This window comes from Rattus rattus, chromosome 14 (assembly GCF_011064425.1).
Source record: "Rattus rattus isolate New Zealand chromosome 14, Rrattus_CSIRO_v1, whole genome shotgun sequence".
Taxonomy (NCBI): Eukaryota; Metazoa; Chordata; class Mammalia; order Rodentia; family Muridae; genus Rattus; species Rattus rattus.
Genome location: NC_046167.1, coordinates 39,541,215 through 39,562,965, shown reverse-complemented (window position 1 = coordinate 39,562,965; position 21,751 = coordinate 39,541,215). Strand labels below are relative to the sequence as shown.

At 41.9% G+C, this 21,751-nt stretch overlaps 1 protein-coding gene across 3 annotated transcripts in view; it reads left to right on the top strand.

Moving 5' to 3' along the window:
- Positions 1 to 21,751, top strand: part of Elmo1 (engulfment and cell motility 1) — a 529,323-nt gene that overhangs the window by 99,487 nt on the left and 408,085 nt on the right. For all 3 annotated transcript variants that reach the window (XM_032885160.1, XM_032885159.1, XM_032885162.1), the window contains exons 3-4: positions 16,849 to 16,889; positions 17,873 to 17,945. In XM_032885160.1, coding sequence (XP_032741051.1) covers positions 16,849 to 16,889; positions 17,873 to 17,945 — 114 coding nt within the window. The remainder of the gene's footprint in view (positions 1 to 16,848; positions 16,890 to 17,872; positions 17,946 to 21,751) is intronic.

The following is a 21,751-nucleotide window of genomic DNA, read 5'->3' as shown; positions in this document are numbered from 1 at the left end:
TGTCTCTGTGGATCCACAGACTTTCTCATCTCTCCAAGTTTCCCTCTAGCAGTTTACTGCCTCCTCCCGGTGTCTCACCTTGCTTGCCCCTGCTATGAATCCTAGCTCCCGCTGAGGCCTCCCTCCCTACCCAGCTCTTATCTGAGCACATTGTAATACAGTCTTTTCTCCAGCCTTTTTTGGAGCCATTTTTATTGCCTGTGGCTTTTATTTGCAGTTAATAAATTCTGTATGCAATGTAATTTACATTTTTCTTGTGAAATTGACTAGAAGCTCCTAGTGGTCAGCCCATAGTTTAAGATGTTTGTAGCCTGGGGCCTACCTAGTACAATGATTTCTCTTGTCTGTCTGTGTATTAGGACATGAATTTTTCACAGCTAAGATAAAAAGTAACGTTTTGATAGCCTCCATTGTCACTCTTTAAAGAACACCTCTCCATATATCGATGGGAAGTTTCTCTCCTGAGAAAAAACACAGATACATGTTTTTGGGTAACCACATATCCATTGTCTGCATTTTTTCCTCAGTTACCAGGTTTTTGTAGTATATTTAAGGTATAATTCAATGGGTGAAAATATGAGTTAGATTAGACCTTTTAAAAGTGCATTAATTGAGTAAAGTGCATTCACATTTTATATTTCAGGGTTTTGTCGATCCTTCTCATAATAGTAGCAACAGGAATAATAATGGCTGCCAGCTAGTCAGTGTTCACTGTGCCCGGCAGCATAAATGCTCTGTACATCACGCTTTGTCATATTCCAATAGCCCTATGAGCTCCACGAAGCTTTCCTGTTTCATAATTACTCACAGGCTCATCCACTGGGCCACCACCAGGAGGTATTCTGCTCTAAGAAGGTGCTGCATTGACTCCAGCACTGTCCAATGAGCTGCTCAGGCAGGCATTAGTAAATCTAGGTCTCTCTGTTGGCTGGTTCTGCTTTAGCCTCTCCATCTACTGTGTTTCTCCATAGTGATTCTTCCCCATGAAGCAGTCTGATTTGAAGTGTTCACCATCATACAAGTGTGTCTCTCCCATGATTATCACTGACATTTTTAGGGACTTGTTGGGTGAAGAAAGTCAAGACTGCATTTTCTTAAAAACTAAAGGCTGTCCCCTGGGCTGGGACATCACAATAGAGACCAGGCAAAGCCCTACAGGGTCTGGCACTTTAGTGTGCAGGAGGTGGGTGGGTTCCTGGGCAGGCAGATTAGCAGGGTGCTCAAAAGTTTGGATTTGGTAGAGACTGAATGGACTTAAAGCCAGCGTTTCCCCTGGGGGGGGTGACCAAGAGAGGGTTCCAATTTTGTAAGGAAGAATTGGCACTATTCCTAAGTCCTTTCTTGCTTATATGCCACTGTGAGGGAAGCATTCAGCTCTCTGCCTAATGATGCCACCATTAGCAGCCAGATCTCATTCTCCTGTTATACCAAATACAAAGGGCATCTTATGTTTTAGGCAAATCTTGAACCAATAGTCAAAATTTCTCCTTGAATACATTAAACCAGATCTTCAGCTTGGAAAGCTGCAAATCTCAAGGCATTTAAACATTGATTGTCTGGTCAAAAGGAACTGATAGATGCCAAGCGCCAAATAGAAACACCTGAATTCAGATGAAGCTCTTAAGATAATGTGAGATGAGAAAAATCATACAGAGCTTCTTTGTAACCTGTGCTGCAGGACCTAGGATTTCTATGCAGTGTTTCTCTCAAGCTCCTGGGTTACTTGCTTCCCTCTGGTGCCTTGAGCCTGATGATGCTTATTTGTGGGGCTGTCCTTTGTCTTCTGGCATTTTAAGGGCATCCTAGCTCTACTCATTAGCTGCCAGTAGCACCTCTCTAGCAGGGTGATGAGCAGAAGCGTCCAGACATTGCCAAATATCCCTCGGGCAGTGGATAGAATATCTATCCTGTTCGAAATGCACCAGAAAAGCTCCCTAGCTTGGCTTTGCCTTAGGATTGCAAAGAGCCCTTGAAAATGCAGAGGATGGATGAGTGGTTCGGGACCAAGGATTGCTGCTTTTATCCAACTCCCTTGGGGGACGATCTCACGGCTTGTATTGCATTTGGAAAACACTGTTGTGCTGCCTGGGCATTTATGGGCTCTGCTGGCAATGTGTCTGGCTCCTGCAGTAAATTTCAGTGTCTCCCTTAAAGCTGATGAGCTGCTTCTGCATCAATAACAGTGTCCGAATAATTCTGAGCCTCTCCTTGCTTTATACAACACAGCAAGGAGTACACACATAATACCTTCAAAGAGTCCCTTAACCTCAGGTGAGAAGTGTGTGATAAGCCAATGATATTACATTAGGCTTTTCTGGAATGCTGTTGGTGGGGGAAGTTATCAGTTGTCTGATTGTTGAAATGCTTGGGTTTGGTAATGTAGTAGATATTTCTTAAACTTCCTTGAAAATAATGTGATTATGGTAGTTCCTTTTCTGGGTCTCCTCCCCTCTCCCTTATAGGCTAGTTTATAGAACCTCATACAATAGAATATTACACGAATAGGGAAAGAAAAACAACTCATGGATTTCTGTCCTTAACTGAATTTAACTGAGCAGGAGTGAACCCCAGCATCCATGCTGCTCTTCATTTCGAAGACAGGCTTATGCTTTGCACCCTCACTGGTTGGTGTGGGGGTGTCCTGCAGCCTACCTCCTCCCATAGCACCTATGCTTAATGACGTTTAGGCAACTCAGGGCATTGTTTTGAGTCAATAGTACTCAACTGAAACTTTGTGACTAATGCTTTCTTCATTTCTGCAATATTTGGTATGTGTCATGCCTTGTGTTTCCTTTTAAAATAAGTCAGCTAGAGATTAGTTTGTGATAGGATACACAGAGACACAGACCCATTTGTGTGGGTGCGCTTGTGCACACACAATCACTTCAGTCTGAAGGACTTTGTGTCCTCAGAATGATGACCCTTGTACTTTGTAAATAAAGACAGATTCTGACTAAGGTGAAGTGTGTCCAGAGCTCTGTGGAGGAGAAGACATTTGGGGGAAGGAAGCCCCTGTTTGCTCTTCTTTGTTTCTAGCAACTCCTCAGTTGCTAAGTGTATCCTTTCAGTCATTGCTGTTTCTATCATGACTGCAACTCCTTGCATCTCCCACAGTTCCCCGAAGACATCAGTGTTGGAGAGCCATCTTCCTAAATGGTTTAGGACTCTGTCTATGTTCTGTTCATTCTATGACCTCTAGAACCCATGTCCTTATCCCTTATGGACTTTGCTAGCCTTTGTAGGGCCATGGTGGCTTATGTCTGTCATCTGTCACATTCCCTCCGGTGTTCATACAGTGTCCTTTCCTCCTTAAAACCATTATTAGTCAAGCTTTTCTGAACTGGAAACCACATCCCTTGCTTCTGCCTAGCTGCATTCATTCCGCCATCTTAGATGAAGCATAGATTCTTGAGAGCAGTTCATGTCTGACCCCTCAGACTAGATAAATGAGGGCCTTTGTGTGCACCTGCAGCACCAGGAAGGACACCCCTTGCCGACCTTGAAGCCCTTGTGCAATAGTCTGCATTGTTCCAGAGTGTGCCTTGTGCTTGTAGTGTCTGCTATATGGCGAAGTCACAGCTGTATGCTCTGTTAGCTGAGTAAAGGAGAAAGATGGCGTCATGATTATCTATGTTTATTGGTAAATACAGTGTAGTACAATTGTGAAAAGGGATGGCTTTTGACAGGGTACCTCTTTCTTTATCCTCACTAAGGATTCTAAATATATTTATAAGAGCCTCATGAGGACCCACATAATGACTGTGGGACAAGTTTGTGGTAACATGGTAGGGCTTAATATGGTTTTTATCAGTGATTCTAAGTTCTGACTGACACCCCTGACTTCCTAATCCATGTAGATGACTATACATCTGCCTGTTTGCCCTTCTAGGAATCTCTGGTTATTCAGCTTTAAAGAATCTCCACTCCAAGGTTTCTTCTGCTGCTAGGTAGTTCTTTTCCTCCCTCCTGGGTAAGGAAGGCATGCATCATCTTATCCCCTCTGCTTAAGCAAAACTCTGTGCCTTCTTAGATTCCTCTCTTCCTCAGCATTTTGCCCACTCAGCCATTGTAGACAACTTTCCCTCCACTGTGATCTTTTGTTTTTACACCTGCTACTGAGGCCTTTCTTTCAGTGATGAGGAAAACAGCCCAGGAAAACCGAAACTTTGTACAACGTCAAGTCTTGTCAATGGAATAACTTTATAAGAGAGGCAATAGTAACTACAAAAACAAAGACTGAACATAGATGATTGTAAACCAAGAACAATAAGCATGAGAAAAAACCAACTGGAAACCCTAGAAATGAAACACTGATATAGCTAATAAATTGTAATGTGTAATATACTAAATATTTAAATGAATAAAGCACACAAAGTGATTTAACTAAAGACAGACTCGATTAAAAAAGATAAAAGTAGGATTCATCCAAAACATAGCCTTTAAAAAGGAATGGCAGTCTGGAGAGATGGCTCAGTGGTTAAGAGCACTGACTGCTTTTCCAGAGGTCCTGAGTTCAATTCCCAGCAACCACAGGGTGACTCACAACCATTTGTAGTGGGATCCGATGCCCTCTTCTGCTGTTTCTGAAGACAGCTACAGTGTACTCATATTAAAAAATAAATAAATCTTAAAAAATAAAAAGGAATGGGAATTATGAATGTCAGGCTTTACTTAATTCTAACCGTGAGAGAATGAATGGAACAAAAGCAATGTTTAAAGAAACTCTACCTAGTATTTTATCCCTTTGGTGTTGAAGAAAATTTGACCATGAGAAAGAACAGGATTTTGGTGACTGGACGCTTCAATGCTTTCTCATCAGGAACCTCAGGGGCATAGTTCTTTGTCCAAGAAATGGAAAATCAAAAGGCATAAGCATGGGTTGAGGTGATGCTTTGTACTTTCAGATGGTCCCAATGCCACCACCACAGCCTAGCCTCTCACAGGGAGGCAAAAAAATCAAGAAATCTCTCTCCTTCAGTGATGGCAATACCATTGCTGTGGCCCCTTAGAAATGTCCCTCCCTCAGCAATTGTGCCTCAGCCTAGCCTAGTTCAAGTGGCTGCCTCTTGCAACTTTCCCTGGGGTTTTCACTGGCCTCTCCTCTTCTATCTAAATCTGCTACTGTTTGAGAATACAACCCAATTATGCCACTTTTTCCATTTAAAAACCTGGGATGCACCAAGTTTCAAGAGTTTCTATATATGACCTAGGTGGTTCTGCTTCTAGCTTACCTTTTTAAAGTCTTGTATTCTTGTGATGGTGACAACTCTTCCATATTCATCACAGGAGTCCATTTAGCCATTCCTTTTTATTGTGCTGTCAGCTAGAAATGCCTGAGGATCTTCACAGGCTACCTGTTGTTGCTCCTCTCTCTCTAGAGGCAGAATAAAGAGAAAAGCTTGAGGTTTTTCCTCAAAGTAAATTGACAGAATTGGGACCCAACATTACAATGTGAAGGACTGGGAAGATGGAATATTCATTGCAGGTACATATTTTGGCAAGCTGGGAGACAAATACAAATTGAAAATTGAGAGTGTGGAGGTAATAGTTGAGTTTGAGCTTGGGGGTGAATACACACACATTCGAAGCAGCCTGAGACAGAAGGACCTAGGTGCAACTGCCTCGGAGGTGGTGATTTAAGTATTAAAAGCAAAAAGGGAGCTGGAATGGAGAAGCTGGTGTAAAGAGTTCTAGAGTTGGGCTGGAGAGATAGATGGCTCAGCGGTTAAGAGCACTGACCTCTCTTCCAGAGGTCCTGAGTTCAATTCCCAGTAATCACATGGTGGCTCACAACCATCTGTAATGGGATCTGATGCCTTCTTCTGGTGTGTCTGAAGACAGCTACAGTGTACATATAAATAAAATAAATAAATCTTAAGATTAAAAAACGTTTTGGAGTTAATAATTGTTTTCAATCATGATTCCTATGGAGAATGTGTGTGGAAGGATTATCCAATAGTTTCCTGAATCCGCTAAAAATTATAAATTAATATTTATCACCAATATTAAGCACCAAGTTACCTAGAGTCACAGTGTCTTTCCATTCTGATGGTGTCACCTGTGTGGCATGGCTTTTAGCACCTTCCTTACACAGAGTCCTACAGTTTTCTCAGCAGTGTAATAGGCTTAGTAATATCCTCTGATATGAGTATGGGATAAGATAGCAGCCATTGTTGCTAAGTATTACAGTACTGGTCACATAAGGACATGCAGTAAAAGTCTTATTAATGCTTTGTTGAAAGCAAAGTAATATGGAGACTTCGTGCCCGTTGTTTGCATATGTAGGATTTTCTTTGCAAAGCCTGTTGTAATATTCTTCAAGCCTGCAGTTCTGCCTCAGGTTGTCGCCCTCACATTAATGGAACATTTGTCTCAGATTAAGAAGCCCAACATTTCTCCAGCGCCTGCTGGCAGATGTCTCAGCAAACCCATTGCAATTAAGAGAGGATAAATCTGCATAGTGCGTCCACTTACAAACATGGACTATTTATGTAGTGTATGAGAGACCAGGCAGAGGGTGGGAACTTGTTCTTAAAATTGCCGCCACCATCAGTTCATTCCCGTATTCTTTGGACTCCCATGTGCCAAGTAGTTTTATGTCATCTTGATACAAGTTACTGTTATCTGAGAGGAGATTAGGAAAAATAAGAAAGTGCTTCCATGGGATGGGGAGGGCCTGTTCATCATGGGTTGTGCCACCCTCGGGCTGGGGATCTTGGGTTCTGTAAGAAAGTAGTCTGAGCAAGCCTAGAGGAGCAATCCAATAAGTAGCACCCCCATGGCTTCTGCTTCAACTCCTGCCTCCAGGTCCCTGTCCTGCTTGAGTTCCTGTCTTGACTTCTGTCAAGCCAACAAAACCCTTTCTTCCCCAAGTTGCTTTGGTCATGATGTTTCACCACAGCAATGGAAACCCTAACTTAAGACAAGTGTCATCTCTCACTTCCACCTTCTTTGCAGTTGACAATCTTTCTTTGATTTTTAAAAATGGTTTATTTAAATGTGTAGTGTTCTGGATACATGTGAGTCTGCAGGCCAGAAGAGGCACCAGATCTCATTATAGGTAGTTATGAGCCACCTTGTGGTTGCTTAACCTCTGAGCTATCTCTCCAGCCCCTAGCAAGACTTTCTCAATCCTGTGTTTAAACCTGGATCCTACTTTGCCATGAACACTTACCTGGCTTATTCACATCTAAGTCTCTTAGTCCAGTCACTTTCCATTTACCAGGGTAGACAGTCATATTTTGTCATTCTGGCTTCTTCAGTTCAAACTGTGCTCATAAATATGTTAAGCTTCAGAATATGATCTTGACACACATAAGTAGATTATTTGACAAGGAGGCAGGTAAGCAGACCACAAGACCTGAATCAGTTTACAGTGTGGAAAAAGCACTGGATGGTAAGGGTGGGGCAGAGTGCAGCAGGCTGCTATTGGGGCAGAGTCATCATGAAACAATTCTTAGAAAGTTTGATATTGAGGAAAGTCGAGAATGAGATAGGAAGTAAGAAATTGGTTCATGTTGTCAGAGACAATGAAATGTAGCAAATATTGGTATGAGCAAAATAAAATAGTAAGCAGCTGGAAGAAGGCTCAGGAGATCATGTATGACATAGGAGCTTCTGTGTTGTGATTTAGTTTTCTTCAAAAGTTGGAATTTCTCTTTAATCTGAGCTTCTACAGAATGTATTAGAGCCTCTAAAAGAGTCAACTCTTCATTAACCCACTAATGTGTTGGGGTAATAATTATTTATGTCTTTGCTTATCTTCATATCCCAGTTCTTTTTTAAAGATTACATTTTATGTTGGTAAAAATATTTTGTTAGTTTATGAATCTTGAAACAAGTACCATTTAATAAACCAATTTTCAAGTAAATCATCATTTGTCAAAAAATAGCAGGCAGGATTTGTCATCTTACTTTCCTGCTCTGGAATCTTGTTTTGGTGACTCACTTTGCAACTGTTGTCAAAATACTTATTTTGCAAGAATTATCTATATTTGCCCCCGGAAGTGTGATGCTTGTTATCTTTCAGATCAGTTCAGTTTTTGTTACAAGAACTGGCAATGTATACACACACCACTCTCAGAACACACCGCATACCTCCATATGATCCTGTAGTTCAGCGTGGCGCAGTCAGAAGATCTTTGGAGGACAATAAAGCTAACAGAGTAATTGGTGTCATTGACCCAGTGTCAGGGCACCCTGGGAACTAGATGGGCCATTGTACAGAAGTTTCCCCAAGTCATATTGTGCAAGTTACAGTCAACATTCGAATGCTTTCTCTGTGGTACCCTGACATTTGGAAGCTGGGTTTCTTTTCTTTCTGGGCCAACATTATGCATGACTGCTGTGCAGAATCTGTTCAACGAGTTTCCATCTATAAAGCACAGGAAAATCCCCAGCGCTGTGCAGTACTGCTTCAAAGTGTCAGAATAAAGTGGTTGCCAGATTCTTTTAAAGCACTGCAGAAAGGATTAAGATTCTAGGACCAAAAATGTGAGATCTCTATGGAAATAGTTTTCCAATTAAGGGGCTGTGAGTTAATGGATATATGGTAAGGCTAGTGATTTACGGGGACTAGACGTTGCTTGGCTGTCTTGCTGTATCCCTCCTCAGCTATGTGTCTGTACTTCAGGAATAGTCAGAGGCCACAGACAAAGAGAAGTTATACTCTTCAGGATTCATAAATTGCATACTGTGTGATGGCCTGTACACCTGGGAACTGCCAGAGGGTTTCAGAGGCTACTATCTTCAAAGCAAATAGACTCTCATTGGCCAGATATGTAAAAATACCTTTAAGAATAAAGATTGGGGGGCTGGCGAGATGATTCAGCGGTTAGGAGCACTGCCTGCTCTTCTAGAGGTCTTGAGTTCAATTCCCAGCAACCACATGGTGGCTCACAACCATCTGTAATAGGATCCGATGCCCTCTTCTAGTATGTCTAAAGACAGTGATAGTGTACTTACATACATAAAATAAATAAATCTTTAAAAAAAGGAATAAAGACTAAGATGAATCATCACAGGCTAGAGTCATGTGCGAGCAGGAGGAAGGGTTGAATATATAGGAATTTATTTAATTTATTTAACTAGGGGTTATTTCTTAATAAGTATCTTTGAATTTCTAAACAGGGGGATTATATTGAATGGACTTATATGTAGGTGACATTTATATCTTACTATGTGTCACACACCCTTCCAAGGATCTTGCCTCATGGTCTCAATTTTATGATGCTACTGTGTGCAAGGGATAGCTTTTCGTATTGTTTTTGGAAGAGTAAACACACACCGAGAGGCAATGTACCTAACTTTACAAAACTGGGGCTTGCAGAAGATAGGGTGCTGACCCTGGATATTTTTCAGAAGTTGCTCAGAAGGTCCTAACAGGGAAAAGGTTGGGGAACTAAGAGGTAACCACAACCCCAGGTGACTTTCAGGGGCCCTTTCCCTTAATCTTACCTCTGGAGCATGTTTTTCTGTCATAAAACATCACATACTTGTGATGGATTTGAGTGTTGTTTTACAGAGATACTGTGGTACATAGGGCATTCTTGATCCTAAGCTGTGGCTGGCAGATTTAGAGAACTGCAGCCCTCAGTGCCCTGTCACTGGCAGGTGTGTGGGTACATCGGCTGGGTTATTGCCAGCTGCAGTAGGCAGGTGGCAAGGCAGAAACGTGGACACAACAGATTGGAATGCTCAAAGGTGAACAGGGTCTGCCTAAAGTCCCAGAGCCAGGAGTGTTGGATGGCAGTCAGGAACAGGTGGCCGAGTAGCCAGGAGTGGCCAGGATCATCCTGTGCTGGACCGGGAGGATCTCTGATGAGGGATAACAGCTGAGAGGTCTCCTGGGGAAGAGCCTCCTGGCAGACTGGCTTGGCTTCCTCTTAAATAAATAGCCCTGCACAGGTCTTTCCTGCCTGAAAGGGACATTTGCCCTGAGTTGACAGAGTGGTCGGTTTTTTGTTGTTGTTGTTTGTTTGTTTTTTGCTTTTTCCATTTTAAGGATCTCTGTAGAGCCATGGATCTGTGTAAGGGTTACTTTCAGAACCATACCTTAGAAGAAGCATCAGAGAAGGAAATGAGGACTCTGAGGAGCTGTGATACTGCATTTTTCTAAAGGAAGTGGAAGAGGTAGAGAGGGTGAGGAGAGGGAGAACCAGCATGCAGGTATCACACACTATGCCAGAGATGCAGACTAGAGATGAACTGCCAGGAAAGGCGACGTTTCAGGATTCTAGCTTATTTTATGAAAAGTGGATAGAAATCTTCTTATCAGGAATTTGCTCTCTGCACTTACCCACTCGGATCAAGTAGATGAAATTAAAGAATTATTTTGGGGAATAAAAGAAAAAAATGAGAAGAGTAAGTCCATTAAAAGGCTGTTACCTTCTACTGGTGATATAACTCAGTGTCAGGACACTTGCCTAGCATATGCAAGGTTCTAGGTTCAAATCCCAGCATAAAAGACCTAGGTAAAACTCTAAGCACACACAGGGAGAAGGCAGAAATAGTTCCCAAGATGAAACTGTATGTATTAGTATATGGTGTCCTGCCAGTCAGTTTCATATGGGAATGCATAGCTCATTTAACAGATGAGTTTGTCTTGCAAAGATTAAACAGCTCAACTCACAGTGGCTAAAAGAAAAGGAGAAAAGGTTGTAGCTCGGGCTCCTGTGCATGTAGAAATATGGCCGTGGTCTGGTGGTCCTGGTTGTTCTGAAATGCAGACCTGCTGTTCTGACCTTGGCCCACTGTGTAGTCCAGGAAGGTACTTTCAACTTCCAAAGCAAAAAGCTTCAGAAATTTAGTTCTATTTGGTTTTTATATATATTATAAAACATTATACATTGTAAGCAATTGGAATACTTTACTTTCAACATGTGAATTCTAATAATTTCCAATATAGTCTACAACTGATTTTGAGTTCTTTGGGTAGCTTTGGAATTACATTTTAGACCTAACATTATTTGCTTTTAGTCTTTTTCTTGCAATGAATTTTCTAGTTAGCTTTAGTTGTAAATTTAACATAGCCCATTGTCACCCAAGTGGAAAGCCACAAGTGAGGAACTGCTTGGGTCAGATGGTCTATGGACATGTCTGTGTGGCTTGTCTTGACTATTAGTTGATACAGGAGTGCACGTCTTGTTGGTACCACGCTTAGCCAGGGAAAATGAGCAGAAGGAGAGTTATTCAGTGAATCTTAGGAAGCCCTGGATGGATTTGTTGCTCAGGCCACTGTACTCCCAATCTTGAAGAGCCAGACATAAACAGAAAGCACAGAGATGTGTTTGAGGAACGTCTTAGACAAGTGTTATTTAGCTAGCTAGAGTCCAAGAGGAGACTCAATATTTCTATTAAATGGAAACTCATATCCTACTATTGGCAAAGATAGTGATTGGCTTATAACTCACTGGTCAGCCAGCCAGTTGATGCCAAACTCAAGGTTTATACAGGAAATGAGAAAACTGTGATACCAGCCCTGTGCTTTCCAGATTGGTATCTTAGCTTGACTTGAGAGTAGCTTGGCTTGCCTGTTGGGTATTGCTTACTGAAGGTGCTGGATTGTGGTCTGTGTCTCTTTCACCATCTGTAGAGTTATCCTCATCAACTGGCTGGCTCCAAGCCATGCATGGCATTTCTACCGAGATCGAATTTGTAAAGAGTAATGACAGCTTTTGTGTATCTGTGGGCTTATGGCCAGCAGCTGCTAAGAGCCACCTAGCAGTGGAATATATTGTTAGAACTGGGAAAACAGTCTATTATTCCAGTCTCTCCTTTATAATAGTTTGCTTTTTTACTTAGTTATACATTCTTTTGCCTTGAGTCATTTTTTAATTACTTGACTAGTGATTTTAGAAGTGAACCCAGGGTATACTTTAAGCAGGCAAATGTTCTATGAGCACAGTTATGGTTTTCAAAGAATACTTATTTATTTTATGTATATGAGTACTCTGTCACTGTCTTCAAACACACTGGAAGAGGGCATCAGATCCCATTATAAATGATTGTGAGCCTCCATGTGGTTGCCAGAAATTGAACTCAGGACCTCTGGAAGAGTAGCCAGTGCTTTTAACTTGCTGAGCCATCTCTTCGGCCCCAGTTTTGGTTTTTAAAGTCTGTTAGTCTTATGGGTTTCCATGTGATAGAAACACTGAGTCTCCTTTGAGATTCTACTAGTGCCTACATACTGTGATAGTAACACTGAGGGTGGAGAATTGGGGAGGTACACATGAACTAAGATACCTTTTCTTCAAGGGACAAGAAGAAATGACAAATGCAAAGTGCTCAGGAGTGAGCCATGTTTTGTTTCAGGTGAAGAGAGAGAATAATTATGTCTTTCTGGCAAGATCAGGGACTTGTACTTAGAGAAGGTGGCTTTGACATGGATGATAAATAATTGGTAAGATCTCAGTTGTTAGATGTAGAACAAAGAGAAAGGGGACATTTCAACATAGCACATGACAGTGAAAATGTGGATCTGGCATATTTATTTTAATCATCTACAAAATTCAAAAAGCAAGGGTTATTTGTACAAAGTAGAATTTTTTGACAGCGGACTCTGGAAGGCCTTACATCTTAAACTTAGAGATGTATACACTTCCCTAATAGGTAATAGTGATCGCTGAAACTCCAAGGAATATTTTAGAAGTAAAATCTGAGAGAAAATTTGAATTTTGTTTAATCACAGTTAGGCAATAAGACTAGAGATGTTGAGACCTAACTTGCTGAGGACAGCCAAGAGCAAAGTGGTAGGCACAACTTGAAAAGAGAAAGGTTGTGGTGATGATACAATAAGAAAATGAGAAATGGTATTTTGTGTTTGTGTCCTGGAAGGGAGCAGAGGAAGGCGGAAGCAGGACACATTCTCTGCAATGTGCCTGGAAGACCTGCCAAAAGCAAGGAGACAGAGTATAGGAACTTATAGACACTAAGTCTGAGTTGACTTGCAGTCCACACAGTCAAGATGCAGGGCCACAGAGGGTTTGTGCCATGAGAGAGTGAGAAGTCATAGCGGGTGGAGTTCCATTGAGAGGGTGAAGGGTCACAGTGGGTGGGATGCCTCAGTGAGGGTGAAAGGTCACAGTAGACTGGTAACACAGCAAGGTGAAGAGCCATTGTGAGCTGAGTAACTTAATGAGGTGAAAGACCACAGAAGGTAGGGTGCTAAGGTGAGGGTGAGGAAGTGTCATGGTGACCTGGGTACCACAGTGAGGGTGAAGGGTCACAGAGGGAGAGGTGCTACAGTGAGAATAATAGAGGATCATAGTTGGTGAAGTGCCACAGGAATGAAGGTGCAGGGTTTCAGTGCCAAAGCCAGGGTAAAGGGTCATAGTAGATGAAGCACTGCAAGGCGATTGAAGGGTCACAGAAGGTTGTATGCCACAGTAATGGTGAAGAGTCATGACAGGGTAGGACAGGGAGGATGTGAGTGGGATGGTATACTCCCCTAGATGCAGAGCTAGCTTAGGGAATCCCAGTGACGCCATCTTACTCATCATCACACCGAAGTAGAGCCTTTATGGTCTGTACAACTGAATTTTGAGAGAGACGTTAGCAATAGAGCTCTGCACTTGGAATTGTTGAAGTCAGTAAGCTCTATAAGGGTTGACTGGTTAGAGCGAGGGAAACTAGAACTGAATTTTGGGCTTGGGAAACCTGAGGTAAAGGGAGGAAGGAGATATTTCTTGGACTTTGTTGAAAGGGTATGTAGCTCGGATTGTGTGCAAAGGAGGTCACCAAAGAAGGACCAAATATAATGTCAAATGAAACTCACAGGAAAAGGAAGGTGTGAAGTGTTCTCGGTCACTGGATTAAGGTTTGATTAGAGCAGCTAAGAGAAAGGTCAGAAAGTGAGCCATGGGGCCAGCCCCAGCCTTATGTAACAGTCGTTTTAATTGGCTGAGATGCATGTTCAGCTTACTAGACCCAGCCTTATGTAACAGTCATTTTAATTGGCTGAGATGCATGTTCAGCTCACTAGCCCCAGCCTTACGTAACAGTTATTTTAATTGGATGAGAAGCACATTCAATGTTCAGCTCACCATTGTTCCTTCCCCTCACCTGTGACTGAGAGTTTTTGTTTAATCTTTCTGTATTGAGTTTGTAAGCTTTTTCGGTCCCATGGTCTTTATTCTTTTCATATATCTCACTTCAGAATGTTCCAGATATAATAGTATCCCAGTGATGTCTGTTCTGAATCTATGGATCAGATATGAATTAAAACCCAAGTCATTGTCTGAGTCCTGGATTTAGAGGTTCAGCTTGGTTCAGAACAGGGCTTTGGAAACCTTGCAGCACCCAGGCTCTTTTGGTTTGATTAACGACTGAAGCTTACCCTTCTTACCCCTGACTTGTCTTTGAGGGCACAAGATTTAGGAGTATGGGACTTACTGATCAGACCTATCCCCACACCCCAACTACTTAAAGGGGTCTACCAACTAGAAATACACAGTTGTTGTCTTATTAGAAAGAGCCATTGCTTGTTTGATATGTCTTGTTTTTATTTGTGAGATAGTTTTACTGTGTGAACCAAACTGATCTTGAGTTTGTGGTCCCCTTGCCCCTGCCTCCAGCATCCTCAAATTACAGGCCTGCATCCATGAAAATTTTATTTTCAAAGCTTCTTGCCACTTGGTTTAAGAACACATTTGCTTTCCAGTTCACAGATGGAGTCAGTGTACAGTCCCTGGCAAAGGCCCAGGATTGTATGGCATGTAACCTAACTAAAGACCTCAGTCAACCTTTCTTACTCTCAAAGTCGATCAACTCAGAATGTCAAAACCAACCAAACAAACAAGCAAACAAAAAAACCCCCAAAAAACAAAACAAAACAAACAAAAAGACCCCGACTCTAGCCATTTTTCAAGAATTCTTGGTTCCCTTGGACTTTATGTTAATTGAAATAAGTTAGATTAAAAACGCCAAATATAAGTTTTAAATTCTTTGAGGACAGTAGAATAATTTCAAGTTAAACATTAAATAGCATTTACCTAGAAACTGGAACATGTATAGAAAGATGGTTAATGGGGCAGAGGCACTGATGAATAGAAGGAACTAATTTAGGTGCGTGCTAGGTATTGAACCTAGGGCTTCACCGGTCCCTGCTATTCGATGAGATCCCACTAAGCCACGCTCTAGCACAGGAAGAATAATCAATATCTAATGTTTTGAAGGACAGTAGAATAACTTCAAAAATAATTAGCTACAAAATTGAAACAGCTAGTAAAAATGATTTTGAGTAGTCCTAGCACACAGAAATGATGGGTGTCTAAGAAAATGGATGTATCCTCACCCAGAGTCAATTTCTATACACTGTGCAGCATGTATTGAAATGCCGTGCTCTACCCTAAAATGTGTACAGGTGCCACGAATCAACTCAAATGTATCTAAATAACTAAATAAAAGTTAAACTTAAAAGAAAAATACTTTCCCATCCATGCTATGCATAACTGTAGGCAGAAACAGACTCTGTGCCCACAGAGGGGGATGCGGAGGTGAAGTTCTTGGGGATGCTGCACATCAGCTCAGCCCTTCAGAGAGCTACTGAAGCCTGCAGAAGGCTACAGGAGCAGCTGTAGACAGGCAGCCTCTTGCTCAAGGCCAAGGATGAGCTTTGTCAGCAACCCCGCAGGGCAAGGAACCTAACCATTCTACGTCTTTCGCTCTTGTAAAATAATTACTGTTCCGTTCTACCCATCTAGTTTTCATGCCAGCCTTTAGGGTGGGTAGCAGCCCCCTTCATTACAGATCAGCTAGTGCGGTTGGAAGATCTCGGTGACAACAGTTTATTTAGCAAGTTCAGTGTCTGAGCTTGCCAGCCAGACTCACAGGTTCTAGCACACTGATCGCTCTTCAGAAGGGCAGCAGCACTAGCTTTTTAAATGGTCGTCTTTGGCAGACCCTAACTGCACTGCGACTTCTTCCTCTGTTCCCTGTGTCCGTCCCTTGTCTGGGATTTGTTCTGGTTGACACACCCCTCTCAGCCCTCTCTTCTTGCTGACAGGCTGTGTGTGCCCACACTGAGTCTCATCACTGCCTTCCTTCTGTTTGGGGGTGGGGTGGGGGGAGCACAGCTGTGCCAGTGAGAGCAAGAGCACAGCTGTGGCCGGCCACCTGTTGATCGCTTTTCTCTGGTGGCTCAAGCTGCAGAATAAGTGGCATTTACTAGGACCACAGTTGGATGGAAACTCTTCATACCTGTGAGAACAATTGTTCATCTCTCCAAATCCCATCTGCTACATGTTCTCATAAAAATATGGATCATGGGTTGGGGAGGGAGCTCAGAAGTTAAATCTCCTACTGTTCTTCAAGATGGCTTGAGTTCGTTTCCAGCACTCACATTGGATAGCTCTTAATCTCTTGGAACTCCAGTTCAAAGGGGCTATAGTCACCTCTGTGCGCACACACACACACACACACACACACACACACACACACACACTCACATTCACATAGACATATAATTAAAAATAAGTCTTAAAAAAGAGCATGAAGATCACGATGATGCTTGTCTGCATAAAACCGATGGGAACCTTGCCTGACTCCTGAAGAGCTTGAGGAGCTCCGGGTCCACCTTGATGTTGCAGGCTCCTGTTTGATTTTAATAAGACAGACTTAAATATGATGGCAATGTTCAGTATAGAAACAAGGAGCATAATGAATAATTAATAAACTTGAGGGTGACACTTAGTAATTTGTTACCTTGAGAAACCTAAGAGACTCACTGGCAGCTACAAGTCACAAATGTAAACTCCTTAGCTAAACTTGTTTATTAGTAGTTTCTTTTTTTGTTTAAAATAATGAAACGAAACTAACTGTATTTCCTTTTTCTTTTTTTTTCCTTTACAGAAAAAACCACTGTCTGCCATAATAAAGGAAGTCTGCGATGGGTAAGTGTAACTTGGAGCTTGGCCGAGGCTCTCTAGTCTGTACATAAAAGGCAAATAAAATATTTGCAGTAGAGTGGTGAACATTATTCATAGTACTATAAATAATTCTAACCATACATATGTTCCCAAAACACTGCTCAGTCTGCCCAGAGTCACTCACAGTTCCTGTGTGTGAGTGGCACCCCATTCTGCTGGTCTTGGCCGTTCTTCCTCCAAGAGCAGATAGTGGAGGAGCTGGGGATCCCTCACTGTAGACTAGCCTTCCTTCATTTAGGAAGCTATGCTCCTTTTTTGGCCTTACCAGCAGGGAGCAATCCCCAGGTTCCCAGGGTTAAGCACATACTCCATCCATAGAAACTGAAAGGATTTCTAGGCCAGAGACAATGTGGAACCTCACATGCCTGGAGGCTTGCCTGCCTCTCTGCCTGAGCTGACAATGCAAGGGGGAACCCACTTGAAAGTTACCTCAGATGGTTGACCAGCGCAGTGGAACTGGGCCTCTGTTATATTCCTGATAAATTGCATAAAACCTGGATAGGCAGGATTACATAGAGATACCCTACCAAAATGGAGTATTCCAGTCCATGCTAGGTATACCAAATGAGAGTTTAGAATTCAGAGACAATTGAAGAACGTTAAATGCAGAATGTAAATTGTGTTCATGTCCTTTGTTTTTACTCTCTTTGTTTCAGTCTTTCAAAAGGAGAAAGAAGGTTGTTTTTAATGTTACACCTACCCCACCTCTGGTGTTAAAGATGAAATGTTAAAAGAGGGACCTGGCCTAGCTGTTGACCTGTGAGATGGCAGGTTTTATCTGGATAAAGAGACTAAGCTAATGCCTTGTTGTCCTGGAAACTGCCTTGTAACAAGTGCTGTTCTGGGCCAAATCTAACCCTAGATTTAATTTGTCTTAATCCTATAGAACTACTAAAACAGAAATGACCACATTCATGTTTGTGATTATTTATTCTTATGTTTTAAAGGTGGTCTCTTGCCAACCATGAATATTTTGCTCTGCAGCATGCTGATAGTTCAAACTTCTACATCACAGAAAAGGTAGGTCATAATCCGGGCACTTAAATTGGAGGGAAGTAATCATGGTGACTTCTTCTGTTTAGGGCCAAAGTTTTGTGTCCTTACTCTCCATGATAATGAGGTCTATACAGCAAAACCTGCTACTTCAGCATCAAAAAATACTGTTTAGCACATTCAAGAGTGAAGTTTATTAATCCCAGCACTTGGGGAGCAAAGGGAGGTGGATCTCTGAGTTTTAGGCCAGCCTGGTCCACATAATGTTCCAGGATAGGCAGGATTACATAGAGAGACCCTATCTTAAGGGAAAAAAAGAGTAAAGTCCAAGTAGGTTTCTGAGTCTATTTAACCAATCACATTTGCTTTCTTTACATTTTAAACAAACAAACAAACAAACAAACAAACAAACACAGTTTATTTGTGTGTGAGGGTATGGAGATCAGAGGACAACTTTCAGGAACTGGTTCTGTCTTTCTGCCATATGGGTCGTAGGAACCAAACTCAAGTTGTCAGTCTTGGTGACAAGTGTCTTTACCTGCTGAGGCATCTTGTCTCTCTAGCAAATATTTTATCTTTTACTTCTCCTTTGTCAGATTTTTGTTTTTTCTCTCTGCATCATTTTTTTATTAAATGTACTTAGCACAATGACAAAAATTATTGTGAGACGCGACATCATCTGGACAGTGACTCTTCCCTGGCTCTCAGGAACCTGCTTTCTTCCTGGGTCATTTTAACACTGTTTAATTAAAGTTTGGGAGAGATGTAGCAAAATGTGAAGACTTTGCAAGACTCTAAAAGAAAGAAAAAAAAGATGTGTAAGGCCTGTGATAGGAAAAGGAAAACTTAGCATTTACTGACCTCCTAATGTGTGCCAGAAACTGGGTCAAGGAAATTGCCCGTGTTTGCTCATTTTTTTCAAGACCAAACTCCAATATGATAATATTGACTTTGATTAACAGGTGAAAACTGAGTCACTGACGTCACATTGTTAGACCACCATCTTGACTCTAGAGTTAAGAAGGAGCTTTAGATCTTGTGCTTCTAGGATTTCATCTTTGGAAGTTTCTGAAGCACTATAATGTCCCACTGAACTCTTGAGAGAACTTGATGCACTGTAAAGGAGCCATGCATCCTCATGATGTGGGGCTGTTGGGGGAGGAGGGAAGAAATAGGTAAGGCCTGTCCACCAGTGGTTCCCTGGTTGATGCTGGAACCAGTGAATGCAAGATGCTATTAAAATGGAGAAGTAGATGACCTCAGGCTCCGAAATATGGTAGACTTCATTTGCTCCAATCAGCAGTTTCAGGGATGACCTTAGTAAAGTCATCATGAGTTATATGGTGGTTGGAGGAGATGGTGATGTATCCTGCTTGTGTCTCAGTTACTGTCCCTACAGGACCTACATAGGTAGGAACCCTGTAGTTAGATGCCTGGAACTGCCTTCAGAAACTGCCCTTTTCTTCCCAGAATAGACACTGGGACTTTCAAGAGTGAGCGAGTTTTCCCTTCATATTCCTGGCTGCAGATGGTGAGGTAGCATGGACTAGATTTTCTGGCAGGTGCTGATTGTATAGTATATCCTTTTAGTATACCCTTGGTTCCTTTAACTTAGTCTATAAATACTTAATTATGTTCCATTTGATTATTTTCTTAATATTTTTAGTGGCACCTATATAATTTGCATGCTAGTCTTTCTGAGATAAGGAGAGTATAAATAAATAAAAGTTGAATGTTGGCAGTTACATTTTATCACTGTGGTTTCAGTCATCAGCCATGGGCAGTGAAATTGATTCAGATGGTCGCAAAGCCTTTAATAGAAGGATACAACAGAACTTGTATCTCCTGTGGGTTTTGTGAAATATTTTTCTCGTATACCCACATATCAAACATGTAGATTGAACTGATTCTGCAATCTGTGATGAATATAAGCCACTGTGGTCACTGAGGCCCTGCCTTTGACTAATGTATGCTGACTTGTATCCCCCAGTGGCTGTCATATTCCTTGTCATCGTTTGTTAAAGGCCTTAGTTCATTGTTCATTGGCAGCTAAGACCCAGAGTGGAATTATCTCAGGGAAATGGGGTGGGGGTGGGGTGGAGAGGGAGAGGGAGATGGGAGAGACACACACACACACAGAGAGAGAGAGAGAGAGAGAGAGAGAGAGAGAGAGAGAGAGAGAGAGAGAGAGAGAGAGAACCTTTCACAGGGCAGGTTTTCAAATCTTAGTCTCAGATACTAACCAGGTGAGTTTTACATCTGAAAGTTTCCATTTAAGGAACTGTCCTGGGAATACTGATATAGTGTAGCTAGGTATTTCTTAAGGAAGAAAGAGCCCTGGTGCTTCAGAGACAGACAGATCTCCTTTCTAAAGAGCCAGACCTATATCCACGAGGCATGGTGCACTCTTACCCAAAGTAGTTACAAGGTTGGTTGAGGAATATATGTACTTTCATTTCTTAGAATGATTTTTATAGCATCAGAAGAGATTTGATAGCATTTTTTAAGTTAAAAGTCATATACATCTAGAAAATTGAAACTGCTAAGAGTAGGGGCGTTGTTGTAAAATTATAAAATGGGCTGTCTTTTACCCCCACTAGAATCAGCACCACAGTGCCCCAGGATATCTGCTAGATATCTTGCCAGAAACACACACATCCCAACTCCGTGGTGGCCCAGTGTCTCTGCCACCACACACTCTCCCAAAGTCAAATTGCCACAAGAAAGAACACACAACACAATAACCTCTGATCCAATCGATAAGATATAATTGCCCACCTAAACATACCAAGCCCTATACACATCCACCCCTTAAGAATATTCATAACAACCTGTAAATGTGCAGAGTGGAATCTTTACATCAGCCTCCATGTTCTCTCTGCAGCTTCTCTCAGTCTCTTTCAGTCTCCTCTCCTTTCAGTTCCAGTCTCCCCCTCTTCCCTCAAACTTTTCTCCTGCTCATCCTTCCTTTTCATCCAATGACAGGCTTTGTTCTTTGTACCTGCTTACACCTGCGTGGTGACATCATCCCACATAGGGGGACTTTCATTATTTTTTGAGGCACTGTAATCATTTTTGGAGGGAATCTTCTTTGCCTAAGACATTCTTTCTGTTGGGTTTCTAAGGGACTGTCCTTGTACATCTGCCATCAATCCTTCAGTGCATAGTCACAAAGATTAGTCTTATCCTAAGCATTTAGAGAGTAAGAATGCTCCTTCCAGTCATAGTCCTGTGTTTGTAAATAGTGTGTCACAGCTCTTCTCCTCCAACTGTGTGTGCCTATGCAAGGCACAGAGCTAGACATGCAGTGTAGGAGACCACAATGCATCTTGACCCTTTTGGGGTCAAACTGGGCTATCCTTGGTCTGCATCTAAGTTCTTGTAAATTAGTTCTCTCCAAAAATAGAGACCCCTTTTCTGTTCTTAAAATAACATAGTTAGCATTCTCCTGATACAACCTAGTGAATTGTTAGGTAATATCTGCATCACCATGGTAACCAGTGACTAATTTTTGAAGCTTGTATATGTCATTAGTTCCAGACTTTTACTATGGGATGGTTTTCCTCTCCTTTACAAAAATCACCTGTAATTGAAAAGGTAAATATTGCGCAGCCCTGCTCCAACATGAGAACACATGAAACCACTGAGGGATGCTTGAGTTTTCTCCCAAATATCTTCAGAAAGGAAGCCCTCCTCTGTCTACTTTTCTCATGTTATCTGAACCTATTTTCTAAAAGAGTTCTCATTTGCTTATTGAGCCATTAACATGGGTTTTAGTGTAGTGGGTACGATGTTAAGGAACATTTTGAAGTATAGTATGAAAAGTTGTAGGG